The sequence below is a fragment of the Panthera leo genome, chromosome B2 (assembly GCF_018350215.1).
Source record: "Panthera leo isolate Ple1 chromosome B2, P.leo_Ple1_pat1.1, whole genome shotgun sequence".
Lineage (NCBI taxonomy): Eukaryota > Metazoa > Chordata > Mammalia > Carnivora > Felidae > Panthera > Panthera leo.
In genome coordinates this window covers 128,647,521-128,664,133 of record NC_056683.1, presented here as the reverse complement: position 1 = coordinate 128,664,133, position 16,613 = coordinate 128,647,521, and the positions used below count along the sequence as shown (strand labels likewise).

Genomic DNA, 16,613 nt, shown 5'->3' with positions numbered 1-16,613 from the left:
GAGGGTATTATGTTAGGTCAAATAAGTCAGACTAAGAAAGACAAATACCATATAATTTCCCTCACATGTGGAATATAAAAAAATGAATAAATAAAAAGCACAATCAGACCTTTATAGAGAAAAAACTGACATAAACTGAGACCATATAGGGAGCAAACTGATGGTTGCCAGAGGGGGGGGTGGTGAGGGGTTGGGCAAGATGGGTGAAGGTCAGTGTGAGATATAGGCTTCCAGTTACGGAATAAGTAGGTCACGGGAATAAAAAGCACAGCATAAAGAATATAGTCAATGATGCTCCCATAGGGATATATGGGGACAGAAGGTAGTTACACTTCTGGTGAACACAGCATAACGTATAAATTTGTGGAATCTCTATGCTGTACACGTGAAACTAATGTAACATTGTGTGTCAACTGTACTAAAAAAATGAGTCAAAGTAAAATTATACTTTATAAGATCCTTGTTTATCTGGCCCCTCTTGAACACATTTCTAGAATATATTTACAATGAAAACGATTGTCTTTTCAGGTTGCAGAGGCCTGGCATTTTTTTTTTCTTTTATTGGTAAAACATTTTATTAAAATGTGTGTCTTTTTTCATCAAGTCTAGTCTAGTCTGGAGCTCTGTGTGCCCTTTTGATCTAAAGTTTCAGGGTTTAATTCAGTGCAGGTAAGATCTGGTCTGTCATTCCTTTCTTCAACTATTCTTTTGAATCTTTTTTTTTTTTTTTTTTTTTTAAGCTCCACTGTTGAATTTTAAAATTTGGAAACTGTTTTATCATTCCAGAAAGTTTTTTTAATACTCTCATTGCATGTCCTTGAGATTCTGATTTGTAAGTAAGTTTTCTCCTATTTCTTTCATTAATTCTGTTCTATCCATTCTGTTTGTTCAGTTTAGCCTCTATCCTGTAGGTCACAGGGTTCCCTCAAATGGCAGCAACCTTTATTTGGCCTACTCATGAAGGTAGGGTCTCTGAGCACCGGAACAGTTCTACCTTTGGGGTATCTAGGGGAGGGAAAAACAGCAGGCAAGGAAAACCATGGCAATATTTGTTCTAATGGAGTCTCTAGGTTAAGGCATGGCTTAGGAGCCTCTCTGGTTTGTCAAATAAGATATCCTTCTCTTAACTGTAAAGAATGGGTATAACCCAATTACATATGAAAAAAAACCCAATAATTATTAAAAAACGAGATATTATAACCTGCAATCTTTGACATTTTTCTTGTTTGTTTATTTTGCACACAAGCTGGGGAGGGGCAGAGGGAGAAGCAGAGAGAGAAGCCCAAGCAAGCTGCATGCCCAGCGCATATCATGACCTGGGAGGAAAATCAAGAGTCAGATGCTCAAGCGACTGAGCCACCCAGGCACCTCTTTCTTCCTCTTCGTCTATGAGTAATTTAAATCACAACTTCCCAGGACACACCAGTGTGCAGCAACACCATAAATGGTAACTGTCAGAGTAGGTCTTCTTTGTTTCTCAGTTGGATGACGAGAACTCCCTTCCGTCTATTTTGATACTGCCATCACTGCTTCATTTTAAAAAGCAGATTGTGTAATTGTGGTAGTGGCCTGATTAAAATGGATCTTTGTCTATAAACTGAAGTTTGGACTCTTTATCTTGGCATACAAAGCTCTTCATGATCTTGCCCCAGCTATCAGCTATATCCTCCATTACTGCATCTCTTATAAATACGGTTTAGCCACATGAACTGAATTTGTCTCCTGTATTCCCCAAATATAATGAACATATGTGTCTTGTTCATTTTATATATGAATCATCCATCATGGTGTCTATCACATAACTAATACTCAATAAAAATCTGCTGAATATCTAATCTAAAATTATGTTTCTAAGTAGAAATTAGTCATAATTGCTGTTTGTTTTCTAAATTAATGAAGTTTGAAGTAAATGAGATACAGGGCTTTACTTATTTATCTTTTAAAGTTTATTTGTTTATTTTGAGAGAGAAAGATAGCGCTAGTAGGGGAAGGGCAGAGAGAGGAGAGAGAATCCCAACTAGGCTCTGTGCTGTCAGCACAGAGCCCCATGCGGGGCTCAAACCCACACAACTGTGAGATCATGACCGGAGCCTAAACTAAGAGGTAAACACTTAACTGACTGAGCCACCCAGGTGCCCCTGAAATACATGGTTTTAAATCAATTACATTTCAAGAGCCTCAGAATTCTAAATTTCAAGGGATAGTACAAAATTTTTAAAAATTCAGAGTAACTGGTTTAGTTACATGGTTATGAATTAATCACCTGAACTGCTAATGGAGTTTCTTCATCTGGCATCATATAATGGCATAACAAAGATTTGGATCCGTCTTTATTAACCCAAGAAGAAGATTTATGCTGCTCCACGAGATCTCGGATTTCTTTTAGTTTTTGCTCCAAGTCCAAGAGGGACAAAGAATGTTTAAGAGAAACACTAGAAACAGAGAAAAGGGAAATAGGATAAACTGAAGCTATACACTCTTTTCTTAACAGGTTGCTCTCTGAGATCTAGTCAAACCTGAAAGCGCTGACTGAAATCACTACCGTATATTACAAAATCAGCCATCAGTTCAGTGTCATTATCTCAGAGCCACATCAAATCTTGTGGCAGATTTCATAAGAATCTTTAAAGTATCATCACTTTGAATATATTTTAATATGTATTTGATGTTTCAGCCCACTGTAATTATAGATACTGCTGATATAAATGGAAGACAACAGGCTCAGAGGCAGATTTGAAAGTAGGTCTTTTATCTCTGACCCAAATGTTTCTGGTTTGTTTGGAAGTCAATCAATAAACAATGAAACATTAAAACTTTCCCCTTAGTATCAAAAGATTGACACTAACAAAGAAAATGGATTCACAACGCAGTATCCCAGGGCTGTGTCTGTATTAGGTTACAAAGAATTTCACAAACCACCATTTGTCAAATCACCAGCTTCACTAGAACAATTCTAATTTGTCTTTTATTCACCAGAATCAGGAAGTTAGAGAAGCCACAGCAAAATGCCTTACCTTCCTAAAATCTTCTGCACAGCTTGTTTAATGACAGTGATCAATTCTGTCAGGCCTATTAAAAGAAAAACAAAAGGCTTGTTCACTTTTTGAATTCCTCAAAAACACAAATGAACAAATTAAAATTAGTTTCCAGGTCACAAATAAGAATCTTACCATCTCCAAGGAGGTGTTGAATACTTGATAAATATTGCTGTTGGACATCTGGGGGAGCAAGAACTGTCTGTACAAAACAGAAATAAGGTTAAATCACCCAATATTACTAGTAAATAAATAATATAAAAGTTTACGATCACATGAAATATAAGATATGTATTTTAGAGGGGAGCCTGGGTGGTTCAGTCAGTCAAGTGTCTGACTCTTGATGTTGGCTCAGGTCATACTCTCGCTGTCGTGAGATACAGCCCTGCTTTAGGGTCCACTGGGCTGAGTGTGGGGCCTGCTTGGGATTCCATCTTTCCCTCTCTCTCTGCCCCTCTCCCTCCAAAATAAATAAATAAACTGTTTAAAAAAGAAAAAATATATTTTATACAAATTATCAAGATAAGTAATATTCAGTTAAATTTTGAACCTCTTGGGAAAAAGGGCAGTATCTATGAAGGTCTATTAAACTTACAGTGCCATTTTTGCCAACTGCTGCATTATCCAGGTAAATATATCCACCAATTATGTTTAACTGGACTCGCAAAAGAACAACCAGCATACAAGTACTGTATACTGCTACGATACTTCTTGTGAAACCTTCACAGAGAAAAGAAAACCATTTGGTACTATTATGAAAACAAACAAATGTGTAAAATGACAAACTAACTCTATGGTTATTTTCTCACAACATGACTTTAAAAATAGATTTGTAAATGTTTTAAGGACAAAAATATATCAATTCAAAATATTCATAGTCTATTTCCTTACAACTTGGTTGCTTAATGTAAATTAGATATGATCTCTTAATTGAAACAATAACCAATATATTAAGTGAAAGGTTATATATATATATATATATATATATATATATATATATATATATATATATATGTTAGCTTAGAAAGGAGAACAAGGAAGGACTGGGAAACACTAAGAGTTGCAGCCTCAAAGCTCTGAGTGGTCCCGGGAGCTAGCTGAGAGTAAGAGAAGAGGGCTGTGTATGGAAGAACTCCAGACTGCAATGCAGGTAAAGGAGGATGAGCCCATTTAAGGGCTGGAAAAAGGTATAGATGGGGGATACCCAGAGACTAGGCTTCACAGCAGCCTCTTCCTGAAGAGGCTCTTCCTGAAGAGGAAAGAATAAGTTTATTGACTGTTGCCAAGAGGTCTAGAAGGAGGAAAGTGTCCAGTGGATTTAGTAACACATAAGTTACCGCTGGTGCTTGTGAGATCTGTTTGGGTGGAGACACAGAAGTGGGCGCCGGGCTGTAGTGTGTCAAACAATGAGTGGAGGAAAAATGAGTGGGAGTGAAGAAAAGGGAATGTAGAAGTCTTTGGTAGTATATAAGGGGTGGCTGAATAAAGGTCTAATTTATTTTTAAATAGGTAAAGCTTAAGCATGATTCAGTCGAGAAGGATTAGATGATAGATGGGAAAATTTAAGAATAACTGGTGGCATAAAGTTCTGAGATGTGTGTGTGTGTATATATATATATATGTATATGTACATATATATATACACATATGTAAGTAGAGGCCCCAGGGCAGCTCTTTGTTTCAAAGTTTCATCACTAATGAAATTTTGCATACAATGTCAAAGTAAAGTTACTATCTGGATGAGAGTAAAAACTTCCCTTAAAACATATGTTTTCACTCTTATATGGATCCTAAGAAACTTAACAGAAGACCATGGGGGGAAGGGAAGGGGGAAAAAAAAGTTAGAGAGGGAGGGAGCCAAACCATAAGAGACTCTTAAAAACTGAGAACTGAGGGTTGGTGGGGGCTGGGGGAGAGGGGAAAGTGGGTGGTGGGCATTGAGGAGGGCATCTGTTAGGATGAGCACTGGGTGTTGTATGGAAACCAGTCTGACAATAAATTTCATATCAAACAAACCGTAATAGTGCATCCACCAGTACCTAATGTAGGCATATGCAGTCTAGGACAGGTTTACGTACCATAACAATATCAACAGTAATATTACCACCACCACTAACATTTACTGAATACTTTCTATGACCAAATATTGATCAACTCGCTTTGGGAGAATTATTTAATATGGGCAACAACTCTGTGGGGTAAACAAGAGTCATCCATGTAATAGAGTATAAATATTTCCTTTGTAAATATATTAATAATGTGCTGTCACATAGAGTAGGTAGACTTACTTATTATCTTTAGATCCTCCCATATTTCTAACTTGTTTGAAGGCCTAAAGAAGTAAATCAGAAAATATGAAAACAGTAATCAGGTAATCTAAAGGAAAACTTAAAACTTCATAGCTTTATATTTAATTATATTTTATTACAGGATAACTACAGGAAACAAACCCCATGAAATATAATAAAAGAACAATTGTAATTCCAGTAACCAAAGATAACAACCATTTCACTAGTATGTTGGTATATATCCTTCCAGTCTTTATCTTCCTTCTGAGCATATGCATATATGTATTGTGAAGTTATACAGGAAAATCAAGAATAACGTTTATTTCTTTCCTTTATTTACCATTTTACAAATAACGAAGCACATCAGTAATTCTTCAAAGGTAAATAATGAAGAACTTTTTGTTTTAAAGTATCGTTACTTTAAATATATTAAATATATATTTGATGTTTCAGCCCACTGTAGCTATTATTCTTATTAATGTTCAAATTGCCCATCTTTGACCATTGGGGATACTATCCAAGTTGGTTCCTGAATCCTTCTAACATCACCCTATTAGTCTTTGATAGCTTCCTTGCTCACTGACAAGAAAAGCTGTTCTGGGTTCATCTTGTTCAATTCTTGCTATGGACCTGACATCACCCATTTCTCCAAGAGTCCTGGTTCCTTACAGCAGAGAACGGTAGTCTGTGACTGGAATCTTCGATTAAGGATATTCATTGCTGGGGCACCTGGGTGGCTCAGTTGGTTAAGCATCCAGTTTCGGCTCAGGTCATGATCTCAGGGTTCATGAGTTAAAGCCCGACATCGGGTGAGCTTGAGCCCCACTTCAGATGAGCTTGAGTCCCGCTTCGGGTGAGCTCGAGCCCTGCTTCAGGTTCCGTGCTGACAGTGCAGAACCTGCATGGGATTCTCTGTCTGCCCCCTCTCTCTCAAAAATAAATTTAAAAAATTAAAAAAAAAAAAAAAAGAAAAGGATATTCATTGCTACTGGAGACATCACTGTTTCTAAGCCTTTCTGGTAGAGTAAGCTAGTAAATATGTATTTATTTGCATGTACATATATTCAAAGAGATAAAATATGTCATGAATTTGTACTGATACTTTTTTTTAAATGTTTATTTATTTATTTTGAGAGAGAGAGCAAGTGTTGTAGGGCAACAGAGAAAGGAGGAGAGAGACAAAGAATCCAAGCAGGCTCTGCACTCATGCAGAGCCTGACGTGGGACTTGAACTCACAAACTGCAAGATCATGACCTAAGCCGAAATCAAGAGGTGGATGCTGGATGCTTAACTGACTGAGCCACCATAATGATACGTCCAATTCAAAATTAGGACGACAGGGTTTTTAACTTCATCTCCTTGATCTTACATCTGTATTTTTTCCCCCACACTAGCAATCAGTGACAACAATGTAATTACCAATTTGCTTCATCCCTCACTCTATGCACAAGAGTCTCAGAATACCAATAGCAACATTGAAGAGTTTTAAGGGTTTGTTCACCTGGCATAATTTCTCTTTGCGGTTAGAACACCAACTACATATTTAGGTGAATTTGATTTATTTTACGATCTCTTTTTTGACATTGCTTTGCAAACACTAAATACAGTTTTATAAATATGTAAAATATCTGTATGGTTCCAAAGTCAAATTCACACAGCAATGTACCTTCAAAGAAGTCTGTTCCTATTCCTCTTTATTCTCCCCCTTCACAGGCAACTGTTAAAAAAATTTAACTTACCATTGTTTTGCTTTAAGTTTATTTATTTTGAGAGAGAGCACGTGAGCATGTGCACAAGTGGGGCTGGGGAAGAAAAGAGAAGGAGAGAGAGAGAATCCCAAGCAGGCTCCATACTGTCAGCAGAGAGCCCAACATGGGGCTCAAACCCATGAACCGTGAGATCATGGCCTGAGCCGAAACCATGAGCTAGATGCTTAACTGACTGAGCCACCCAGGTGCCCCACCGTTGTTTTGCTTTATATAAGCAAATATGCATAAAGACTCCTATCTGCCCCCTTAGATAAATAACATAGTATACACCTTTGTCTTTACTGTTAAAAAATATATATCTATATACCATCAAATCCCATCAAATCCTGGAAATCATTCCACTGAAGTACACAAATAATAGCCATCTCTCTTTTATTTTCTTCTTCTCTGTTTTTAACCTTGGCATAGTGTTCCACTGTGTGGAGCTATCACGTAGATGGAGTTCAGTGCTTCTCAAACCACCTATATGGAAGGACCAGTTTTATTTTTCTTGCCTGTTTCCAATCTATCACAGACTGATACTTTTGTAAAATACAATAAAAATAAATTCCGAGGAAAATAAAATAAAAAAAAAACCCACAAAGACATACAAACTACAAACCCATATTCTTTATTACTATTTCAGACATAAATTTACATTTCAATAAGTTGAGCTACCAATACAATTGTGGGATATTACTAGCTTCTTATCTTTCTTTGCCACTGAACTGACCTTAGAGCTTTAGTTATCTCCTCCCTAGACGACACAGGTTCAAGACAGATGGTGTAGGGGCGCCTGGGTGGCTCAGTCGGTTAAGCAGCCGACTTTGGCTCAGGTCATGATCTCGTGGTCCGTCAGTTCAAGCCCCGCGTCGGGCTCTGTGCTGACAGCTCAGAGCCTGGAGCCAGTTTCAGATTCTGTGTCTCCCTCTCTCTGACCCTCCCCCATTCATGCTCTGTCTCTCTCTGTCTCAAAAATAAATAAACGTTAAAAAAAAAAATTTAAAGAAAGAACAGCAAAGATAAATGAGTTTAAAAAAAAAAAAAAAAAGAGAGAAAAGACATATGGTGTAAATCCTACAAGGTACCGCTGCAACCTTAAACTAATGTTCAAGCCTTGTGGTGGAATATATTCTGAATAAATTGGAAATTAAACAAAATTCAAAGGTCAGGTATTTTAATGCAAATAAACCACTTTTTCTTTTGAATGTCACTTCAAAAAAATTTCAAAGTGCTTTTTATAGAAATCTAAATAGGGGCGCCTGGGTGGCTCAGTCGGTTAAGCCTCCGACTTCAGCTCGGGTCACGATCTCACCGTCCGTGAGTTCGAGTCCCAGTCGGGCTCTGGGCTGATGGCTCGGAGCCTGGAGCCTGCTTCCGGTTCTGTGTCTCCCCCTCTCTCTGCCCCTTCCCCGTTCATGCTCTGTCTCTCTCTGTCTCAAAAATAAATAAACGTTAAAAAAAAAAAAAATTAAAAAAAAAAAAAAAGAAATCTAAATAAAACAACATAAGAAAACGGCAGTTCCAAAAGTTTCAACATAGGAAGTACTTAGTGGTGGGGCAAATTAGGTATGTGTCTTCAAACTATATTTATCTGGGGGGACTGAGGTGAGATGGGGAAGAGTTATAGTCACCCAGGACATTTCTTCATGTTGACATCACCATCATTAGATGTCAAAAGTAGATTTAAACTTAGAGTTATAAGATGAGTAAGTTCTGGAGAGCTACTGGAGAGCATGGGGAGTACAGTTAATAATATTTCATTGTATGCTTGAAATTGCTAAGAGTGTATCTTTAGAGTTCTCACTACAAAAAAGAAAATGGTAACTAGGTGAGGTGATGGATATGTTAATTAGCTTGACTGTGGTAACCATTTTCTTTTTTAATGTTTACTTATTTATTTTTGAGAGAGAGAGAGTGCGCATGCACAAGTGGGAGACATATCTGGGTATTTCTCTTTCTCCAATGTACATCCCTCTGAGTAAATGCACACAGGTCCCTTTAGAAAAATATCGGGGGACTCATTACTTCGCACACTTGCTGAAATATTGCAGGGATCTTTTCCCTGGGAACCCAACCATCTTTTCAGTCAGTGAGTCTTGGGTCTGAAAAGAGGCTCAACTCTGGAAACTGGGCATGGGATTACAGTTGTGGGGAAGGGGAGATCTCAGCCCCCTGCTTATCTTTTCTTGCTCTCTTTTGATCATGTATAAAGCATTACCCTTGTTGGCTACCCGATCTATTTCGTCCCTCCAGATGCCATGTTCTATTAACCATCTCCATAAGACTACAGGTTAGGTTCCCTTGGCTGCCCTTTCTTTTCTTTCTTAAAAAAAAATTTTTTTTTAATGTTTATTTATTTCTGAGAGGGAGAGACAGAGTGCAAGTGGGGGAGGGGCAGAGAGAGAGGGAGACACAGAATCTGAAGCAGGCTCCAGGCTCTGAGCGGTCAGGACAGAGTCTGTCATGAAGCTCGAACCCACAAACTGTGAGATTGTGACCTGAGCCGAAGTCAGATGCTTAACTGACTGAGTCACCCAGGTGCCTCTACAGTGGTAACCATTTCACAATGTATGCATTTTCAAAAAATGAAACAAAAATTTTTTTCACATTATCTTTTTTAAAGATTCCAATTCCAAATCTATGTAGAATAAAGTACTTTTTATGCAATGATTCCTTTCAAATGAGTTGTTTGATAAAAATCATCCCTAAATTAAATATGAGACTGTTTAATGTCACTAAAACATCTGTTTAAGAATTAAACCAGGGGTGCTCAGTGGGCTAAGCATCCAACTCTTGATGTCAGCTCAGGTCATGATCTCAAGATTCATGAGTTTGAGCCCCTTGTCCAGGCTCTGTGCTGATAGTGTGGAGCCTCCTTGGGGTTCTGTCTCTCTCTCTGCTCTTCTCTCTCTCTCTCTCAAAATAAATAAATAAAAATAAACTTAAAAAAAAAAAAGAGAATTAAACCAATCCTGGGGCACCTGGGTGGCTCATTAAGGGTCTGACTCTTGGTTTCAACTCAGGTCATGATCTTACAGTCCTAAGGTCAAGCCTGTGCTGGTTAAGATTAGAGAATGAGACCTCTTTTTCTGCTCCTCCCCTGCTCTTTCTGTCTTAAAAAAAACCAAAAAAAAACAAAAAAAACCAAAAAAAAACAAAAAAACCCCAAGATTCTTTCCTGATGAAACGTCATGGCCATTATCAATCTTCAATAATAATGCAAAGTGTTGAAAACACTGATGGATGTTTACTTGCGATTTATAAAACTGACAGAATAAGATTATCAAATCACTTATTTCTGGTAATTATTATCATAATTAGTTCAAAGAGAAACTTAACTTGCCTGACAGGCTTCTATAAGACCAAAGTTGTCTGAAAACCAATACAAAAGCAGTCATAAGATTGGAGGCCTTATTTAAACACACTTTGTAAGGGCTCAACCCGTTTATCCAAATATTTTTCAAATGGACATTTCCCCCCCAAAATTGCAAACAGTAATTCAAATCAAAAGAAAGGCCAAGAAAAAATACACTGAGATACTTAAAAGAGGAAACAGCGAGTAAGGAGAACTATCACAAACCCTTAGGAACTGAAGAAATTCTCTCTATACTGAGTAAGAAGAGAGGAATGACACCTCATCTTGAAAGCTGTCCAGGGCTATCCAGAAAAATAAACCCCTTTATTCTCTGGTTTCCCAGATTTTGCTTTTACTTTTTACCATAGACTAAATACAATATGTCTTGAATTTATATCATATACTCCTTCTTTGGGTGGCAAAGTCTTAAAGGGAAAGAAATCTTATCTTAATTATCCAGAATCCTCTAAAACATAGGGAATTCAGGGTCTTGCAGCAAATGGTAACCAAGAAGGAAGAATGCTACTATATTTATTGTGTCTGTTACTATGTTGCTTTTATAAAAAGTGCTATTTGCTTATTTCATTTGTCTTACTTCCCCAATAAAACCAAAACTTAAGGCAATTAAAACCTATTTCTCTGGGGCACCTGGGTGGCTCAGTCCGTTAAGCATCCGACTCCTGATCTCGTCTCAGGTCCTGATCTCGTCTCAGGTCCTGATCTCATGGCTCATGAGTTCAAGCCCCTGTAGGGCTCTGCACTGACAGCACAGAGCCTGCTTGGGATTCTCTCTCTCCCTCTCTCTCTGCCCCTCCCCCACTTGCTCTCTATCTCTCTCTCTCTCCAAATAAGTGCTTTGTGCTCAGTAAACTGTCATGGTGAGGTCAATTATCATTATTGTATGCTTATGTTATATTTGCACTTTATTTTGTTAATAATATAAAATGTAAATTCATATGCCTTGTTCAAAATGTATGTCCACATGCTTTACCTATTATACCACCAACTCTTCAAGCAGCTTCACAACATCTAGTTCAGGAACACGTTCTATAAGCACTCAGTAATTAAATTTCTGAATAAGGTCAAAGTGATATAAGATCTATTTAAATGGAAACCAAAATACACGCAAATATTGTTGACCTAAATACTTTGTGCATCAAAGTAGAGGACAAAATAGGATGAATTCAATGACAGTTACTGAATATTTTTCTAAACAAGTCTATATATTATGAGCTTTAATTAGAAAAATAAGGAAACAAAGATGTTTTAAAAATATTTTAGTGTATTCTACAGATTTAAGTGCCCTCATATAAACAAAAAATGATGTTAACTTGCACTTACCTGTTTTTTAGCAGAGCCGTGAGGCTCTCGGAATTGAGTTGCTGCATTAAGGCCTCTCTCAGGGTTGGAAGCATGGACAGCACTGTAATGCAAACAGGAGATAAAACAGGTTCCAGGTGATAGGACTGCCTTCATGAGAAATGCACATTGTTTTAGGCTATACGATAGGACTAGTGACTAGCAGGGGTTGGGAGGGAATGTCAAGGCTAGAGTTTTCAAATTGTTATTATTTTGAATAATAAAAACTGATTATATACTAATAAATCATTTATCTGCTTATGTTAAGTGAACAGGATTATATATATTTAATATATATATATATATATATATATATATATATATATATATATATATAACGATCATAGCAATGTAAACAAGTACACATACAAGAAAGAATGGGAAGAATTATTCTGAGATGTTAACAGTGGTGATCTTTGGGCTATGGATTATTAACAATCGTCTCTTTTTCCTCTTCTTTTCTGTACTCTCCAAATGTTTTTTACAATGAATTTATTTCTGATATAATAAAATGATCAAAAACATTTTTATCTTTAGCTATATTTTTGTTTCATATTTTATTTGTAATTCTAGAAAAGTTTATTTATTAAATATTGCAAAGCAATAAGCACTTATTGTAGCCAAGACAAAAGTGTGTCAGGCCGGGAATTAAGAGCTGCTAAGTTGTAGTTTTGGTTTTACCAATGGTTATTGCCTGTAACTCCCAAGGAGTTGCGTGAAGAGACAGTACTCCATGGAAAAAAGACTTCATGTAATTTATAAGAGTTTATTTATGGCTCTATGTATGGTGTAAGAAATACTGGAGAAATGCACATATACAAATTAAAAATTAGTTTCTAACACTAAATAAGTAATGATAACAAAATGAAAAAATATCAAGAGATCACAAATACCACATTCTAAAAGGGAAAACTTCAGTGTATAATTTTTATTTCTTGACTAGGTAAGACATGTTAATTATAAAATGCATTATTATTTTTTTCTATAGAAAATTTAGCTGTTAGTCTACTCTAGACATTTATTCCAGTGCTACTCTATGTAGCTTTAGCATATTTCCTCAAGTTGTATGATTGAATCGCCTAAGTCATTTAGACCATTAACTAAAGTCGCAGCTCAGAGCCAACATAAAAGGTGGCTTATCTCTTAGTGTAGTTGATATATACCTAGCTCAAATGCGAGATGCTACCTTACCAAGAAAAATCAAGGCTAGAGTCCTACATTCAGAAAACAGAGTTAATAGGGAACTAGTTTAAAGATTATGTGGTAAAACAACATGATTTAAGAAGAGTCTCTTCACCAATTCTCCTGATAAGAGCCTTTTACTTTCCCTTTAAGCCTATTCAATTCTTCTCTTCCAGGCATTTTTTTTTTTTTAACAGTGAACAAATATATTTCTGTATCTAGTTGAATACAGCATTCATGTTTTTCTTTAGCCATCCGGTCTCCATGATAAACACCCCTCAGTCCAACCACAAATCACAAAACAACCCTTCACCAGTTATGAGTCTGTGTGACCCTGAGGAAGTTATTTAACCTCTCAGTGCTTCAGTTTTCTCTGTAAACTCAGGATAACATTGGATCTACCTTATAGAATTGTTGTAAGGACTGATTGAGACATATAAAGGATTTAGAACAGTGCTTCTTTGCACATGAGAATGCTTGGTAAGTGTTAGCTCTTATTATTATCCTTATTTGGCCTCTTCTGGCACATTCCAGTTTGTATATTCTTAACATGTGAGAGTCAGAAATGGACCTGTACTCCAACTACTCCAGAGCATGTGTACTGTAACTACCTTTGATCTGAACCACAATTTTATTACTGTAGTCTAAGATTAATTTAGTATTTCTAGAAGTCATATCAAACTGTTTATAACAAGCTTATGTTCAACTAGAATTCCCAACCTTTATTCATGTATCTTGCTTGCAAGCAAACTTAGACAATTCTGTATCTGTACAACAGACTTTTAATGCAGAACAATTCATTTATCCCAGCCTAGCACTGTGTCATGTATAAATTTCATAAGCATCTCTCCTAAATCTTTAGTAAAATCATGAAGATAAAGCCACTGGGCAGAACACAGAGAAGCATTTCATTAGATGCTATCTGTCAAGTTGGGGCCAACTTTTTGGGTAAAAAAAACCCAGCTATATTTACCTGAAAGTACTAAATTTTTCTAGTATACCCATTACATATTATTCAGAAGGATAAAAACTTAATCATATGATTTGCAACCCCATTATCAATGCACACCAGAAAGCTAATTTGGAAAGTTTTTCAGTGGACCTATATTTGGCTCCTATCCTATTCTATTTTTAATTACCTAAGCAGCTATTTATTCATCTGAGGGTTGTGATGATCATGGAAATGTGCCACCAAATCCAAATCTGCTAGGAGGAGCGTGGTGGGCTGGCAGCCCCTGCTGCCACCCCTCTTGGGTCCATTACCAGATCCGCACCACTCCCAGACAATGAGAGTGCTCCATGGAGATACTAACACAGATCCATTCCTGTAGGTCTTGTCTACCAGGGAACTTGGGCTTAAGGACTTCCCACTGGCCTGCTAAAACTTTCTTGAAACTGTGCTGTAGACTTGAGACTTTTTTACCCAATCTTCCTTCTCCCTTCCATTCACATGAAAGACCTGCACTATGGTCTAAAGGCTTTCCTTGCCTCCTTCTGCTCTCACTCCTTTATCCTTCACAGCTGTTTCCCCTAATATATCTCTTGATAGCTAATCCCATGTTAGCATCTGTTTCCCAGAGGACCCAAACAGACACAAGGGTCCATGTCAAATTGAAATATATTTTGAGACTCCAGACTACCTTATTCAATTTAAAGAATTATGTAATTTTTAAAAAGTTATTTTATTTACAGAGTATTTATTAAGCACCAAGCACCTTACATGCATTATTTCATCACATTCTACAAAACATTTATGAAGTGGGTTTTATGATGATTATTTTACAGAAAAGAGAACGGAGATTTAGAGTTGCCCAAAGACACAGACATCACAAGGAAAAACTGGCAACCGGACTCATTGTGCTTTATCCGAGTTGTCATCACACACAGTGTTTATGATTACTGTTTGCTTTATAGAATGAAGTATTAGCATTATACTAAAAATAACCTTTAAACGCAGGAAAAAAATTTTACTTTCAAAACTAAATAAAGAGAATCTACCTTTATAAATTCTTTCTAAATTAGCTGTTCTTGAAAGAAGTGTTAGAGAAAAAGTTTTAACCAATAAAAAAGAAAGAGGGGAGCACCTGGGTGGCTCAGTTGGTTGAGCGTCTGACTTCGGTTCAGGTCATGATCTCGCGGTTTGTGGGTTTGAGCCCTGCATCGGGCTCTGTGCTGACAACTCAGAGCCTGGAGCCTGCCTCAGATTCCATGTTTCCCTCTCTCTCTCTCTGCCCATCCCCTGCTCTTGCTCTGTCTCTCTCTCTCTCTCAAAACATTAAAAAAAAACAAAAAGAAAGAAAGAGGTTTGACATGGATTTGAGAACTAATTCTTGAAGGGTTATGCCAGTTAGAACACTTGTTCTCTTCAAATGTGGGCAGTTGACTGTGTTACAGCATTCTCCCAGTAGGCTTCCGGGTTAAATTATTACCATTAATTCATGTTGAGTAGTATATACTACTGTGCTACACTCACGGGTCTGTAGTTGCCTACTGTGCATTTAACACACTTAGGACTCTTTACTACAGCATAGGAGGCCCCATGAAATCAGGCCTATCCTTGTAGACTTACTTCCCACTGCTCATTCCGCTCTAGCTACTTAGCCCTTTTGCTATTTCTTGAATGTGCCAAACTCATTTGCCACCATAGCATTTTGCTCCCTCCACTGTATCATTTAGTTCTCAAGGAGGCCTGACTCTCCTGATTGCCATTTCTTAAATCCCCACCTCTCACACAGCTTTATTCTCCTTATAGGAGCTATCACTACCTGAAGTTACTTATTTGTTTTATTATCGTTTGTTACTCTCACTAGCATATAAATTCTAAAGGTCAGGGATTTTTTTTTTGTTTTTTATTGTTCACCTTTTGTTTTCCCAGTACTGGGTACCTCAAGTATTTGATGAAAAAATAAGTGAAATCAATGAACCTTTACTGTATATTGTATTCATTTATATTGATTTTTAAAATCCACGTTAAATGATGTATTGCAGTTAAATCATATAAATATTTGCTAGACTTATCGTTCTTCTTTTGCCTTTTCCTCTAACTTTGGTCCTAGAGGTATGCAAATTAGTATAAATCATCAAGGAACTTTACACATGTAGAAATGTTTCTCTTTGCCTTACCGGTCATATTGCAAGTCCTCTGGTTACTTTCAAAATGATACTGTCGTCGTGCTTGAGCAATGTATTCTGCAGCCTCTCTTTCTTGTATTTCTCTGATTTTCTTCTGTCCATATTTTCCCAGGATATATACTCCTAAAATTATTTTTTTTAAAACAAGCAAGTATATTAATCTAATTAGACTGTTAAAAATTCCAAATAGTATTTTAAACCTGCTTCATTGCTATAAGGGTTATAGCAATGAAAAGCTAAAAATCGTAACGTTTAAAAACCTAAGTTAAAAAACTTGTGTAAGAATTGTGACCTAAATAGAAGGAAAAGGAGACTGACATTTAACAGCCAATGATGGACGGATGGCCAATAAGGACTAGGCCTGAAGAAACAGAAACAAATTAAATGTACAAAGTCTAGCAGTGCCTTTAATAGTCAACTGGAGATATTTTAAGTGTCCAGCAACAGGGGATTGTTTAAATAGATTATAGTCTATACATACAATAGTCTTATGAAATCTTAGGTAGCCAT

General features: G+C 36.8%; 1 protein-coding gene across 3 annotated transcripts in view; it reads right to left on the bottom strand.

Moving 5' to 3' along the window:
- The window catches only part of PEX3 (peroxisomal biogenesis factor 3), a 34,326-nt gene that overhangs the window by 11,971 nt on the left and 5,742 nt on the right, over window positions 1–16,613 (bottom strand). For all 3 annotated transcript variants that reach the window (XR_006202855.1, XR_006202854.1, XM_042939978.1), the window contains exons 2-8: window positions 16,095–16,226; window positions 11,772–11,853; window positions 5,324–5,367; window positions 3,631–3,755; window positions 3,171–3,237; window positions 3,015–3,069; window positions 2,264–2,432 (exon numbers count right to left, since the gene is read on the bottom strand). Coding sequence is in view for 1 of the 3 variants with exons in the window: in XM_042939978.1 (XP_042795912.1) it covers window positions 2,264–2,432; window positions 3,015–3,069; window positions 3,171–3,237; window positions 3,631–3,755; window positions 5,324–5,367; window positions 11,772–11,853; window positions 16,095–16,226 (674 nt within the window). In the remaining 2 variants the exon portion in view is untranslated. The remainder of the gene's footprint in view (window positions 1–2,263; window positions 2,433–3,014; window positions 3,070–3,170; window positions 3,238–3,630; window positions 3,756–5,323; window positions 5,368–11,771; window positions 11,854–16,094; window positions 16,227–16,613) is intronic.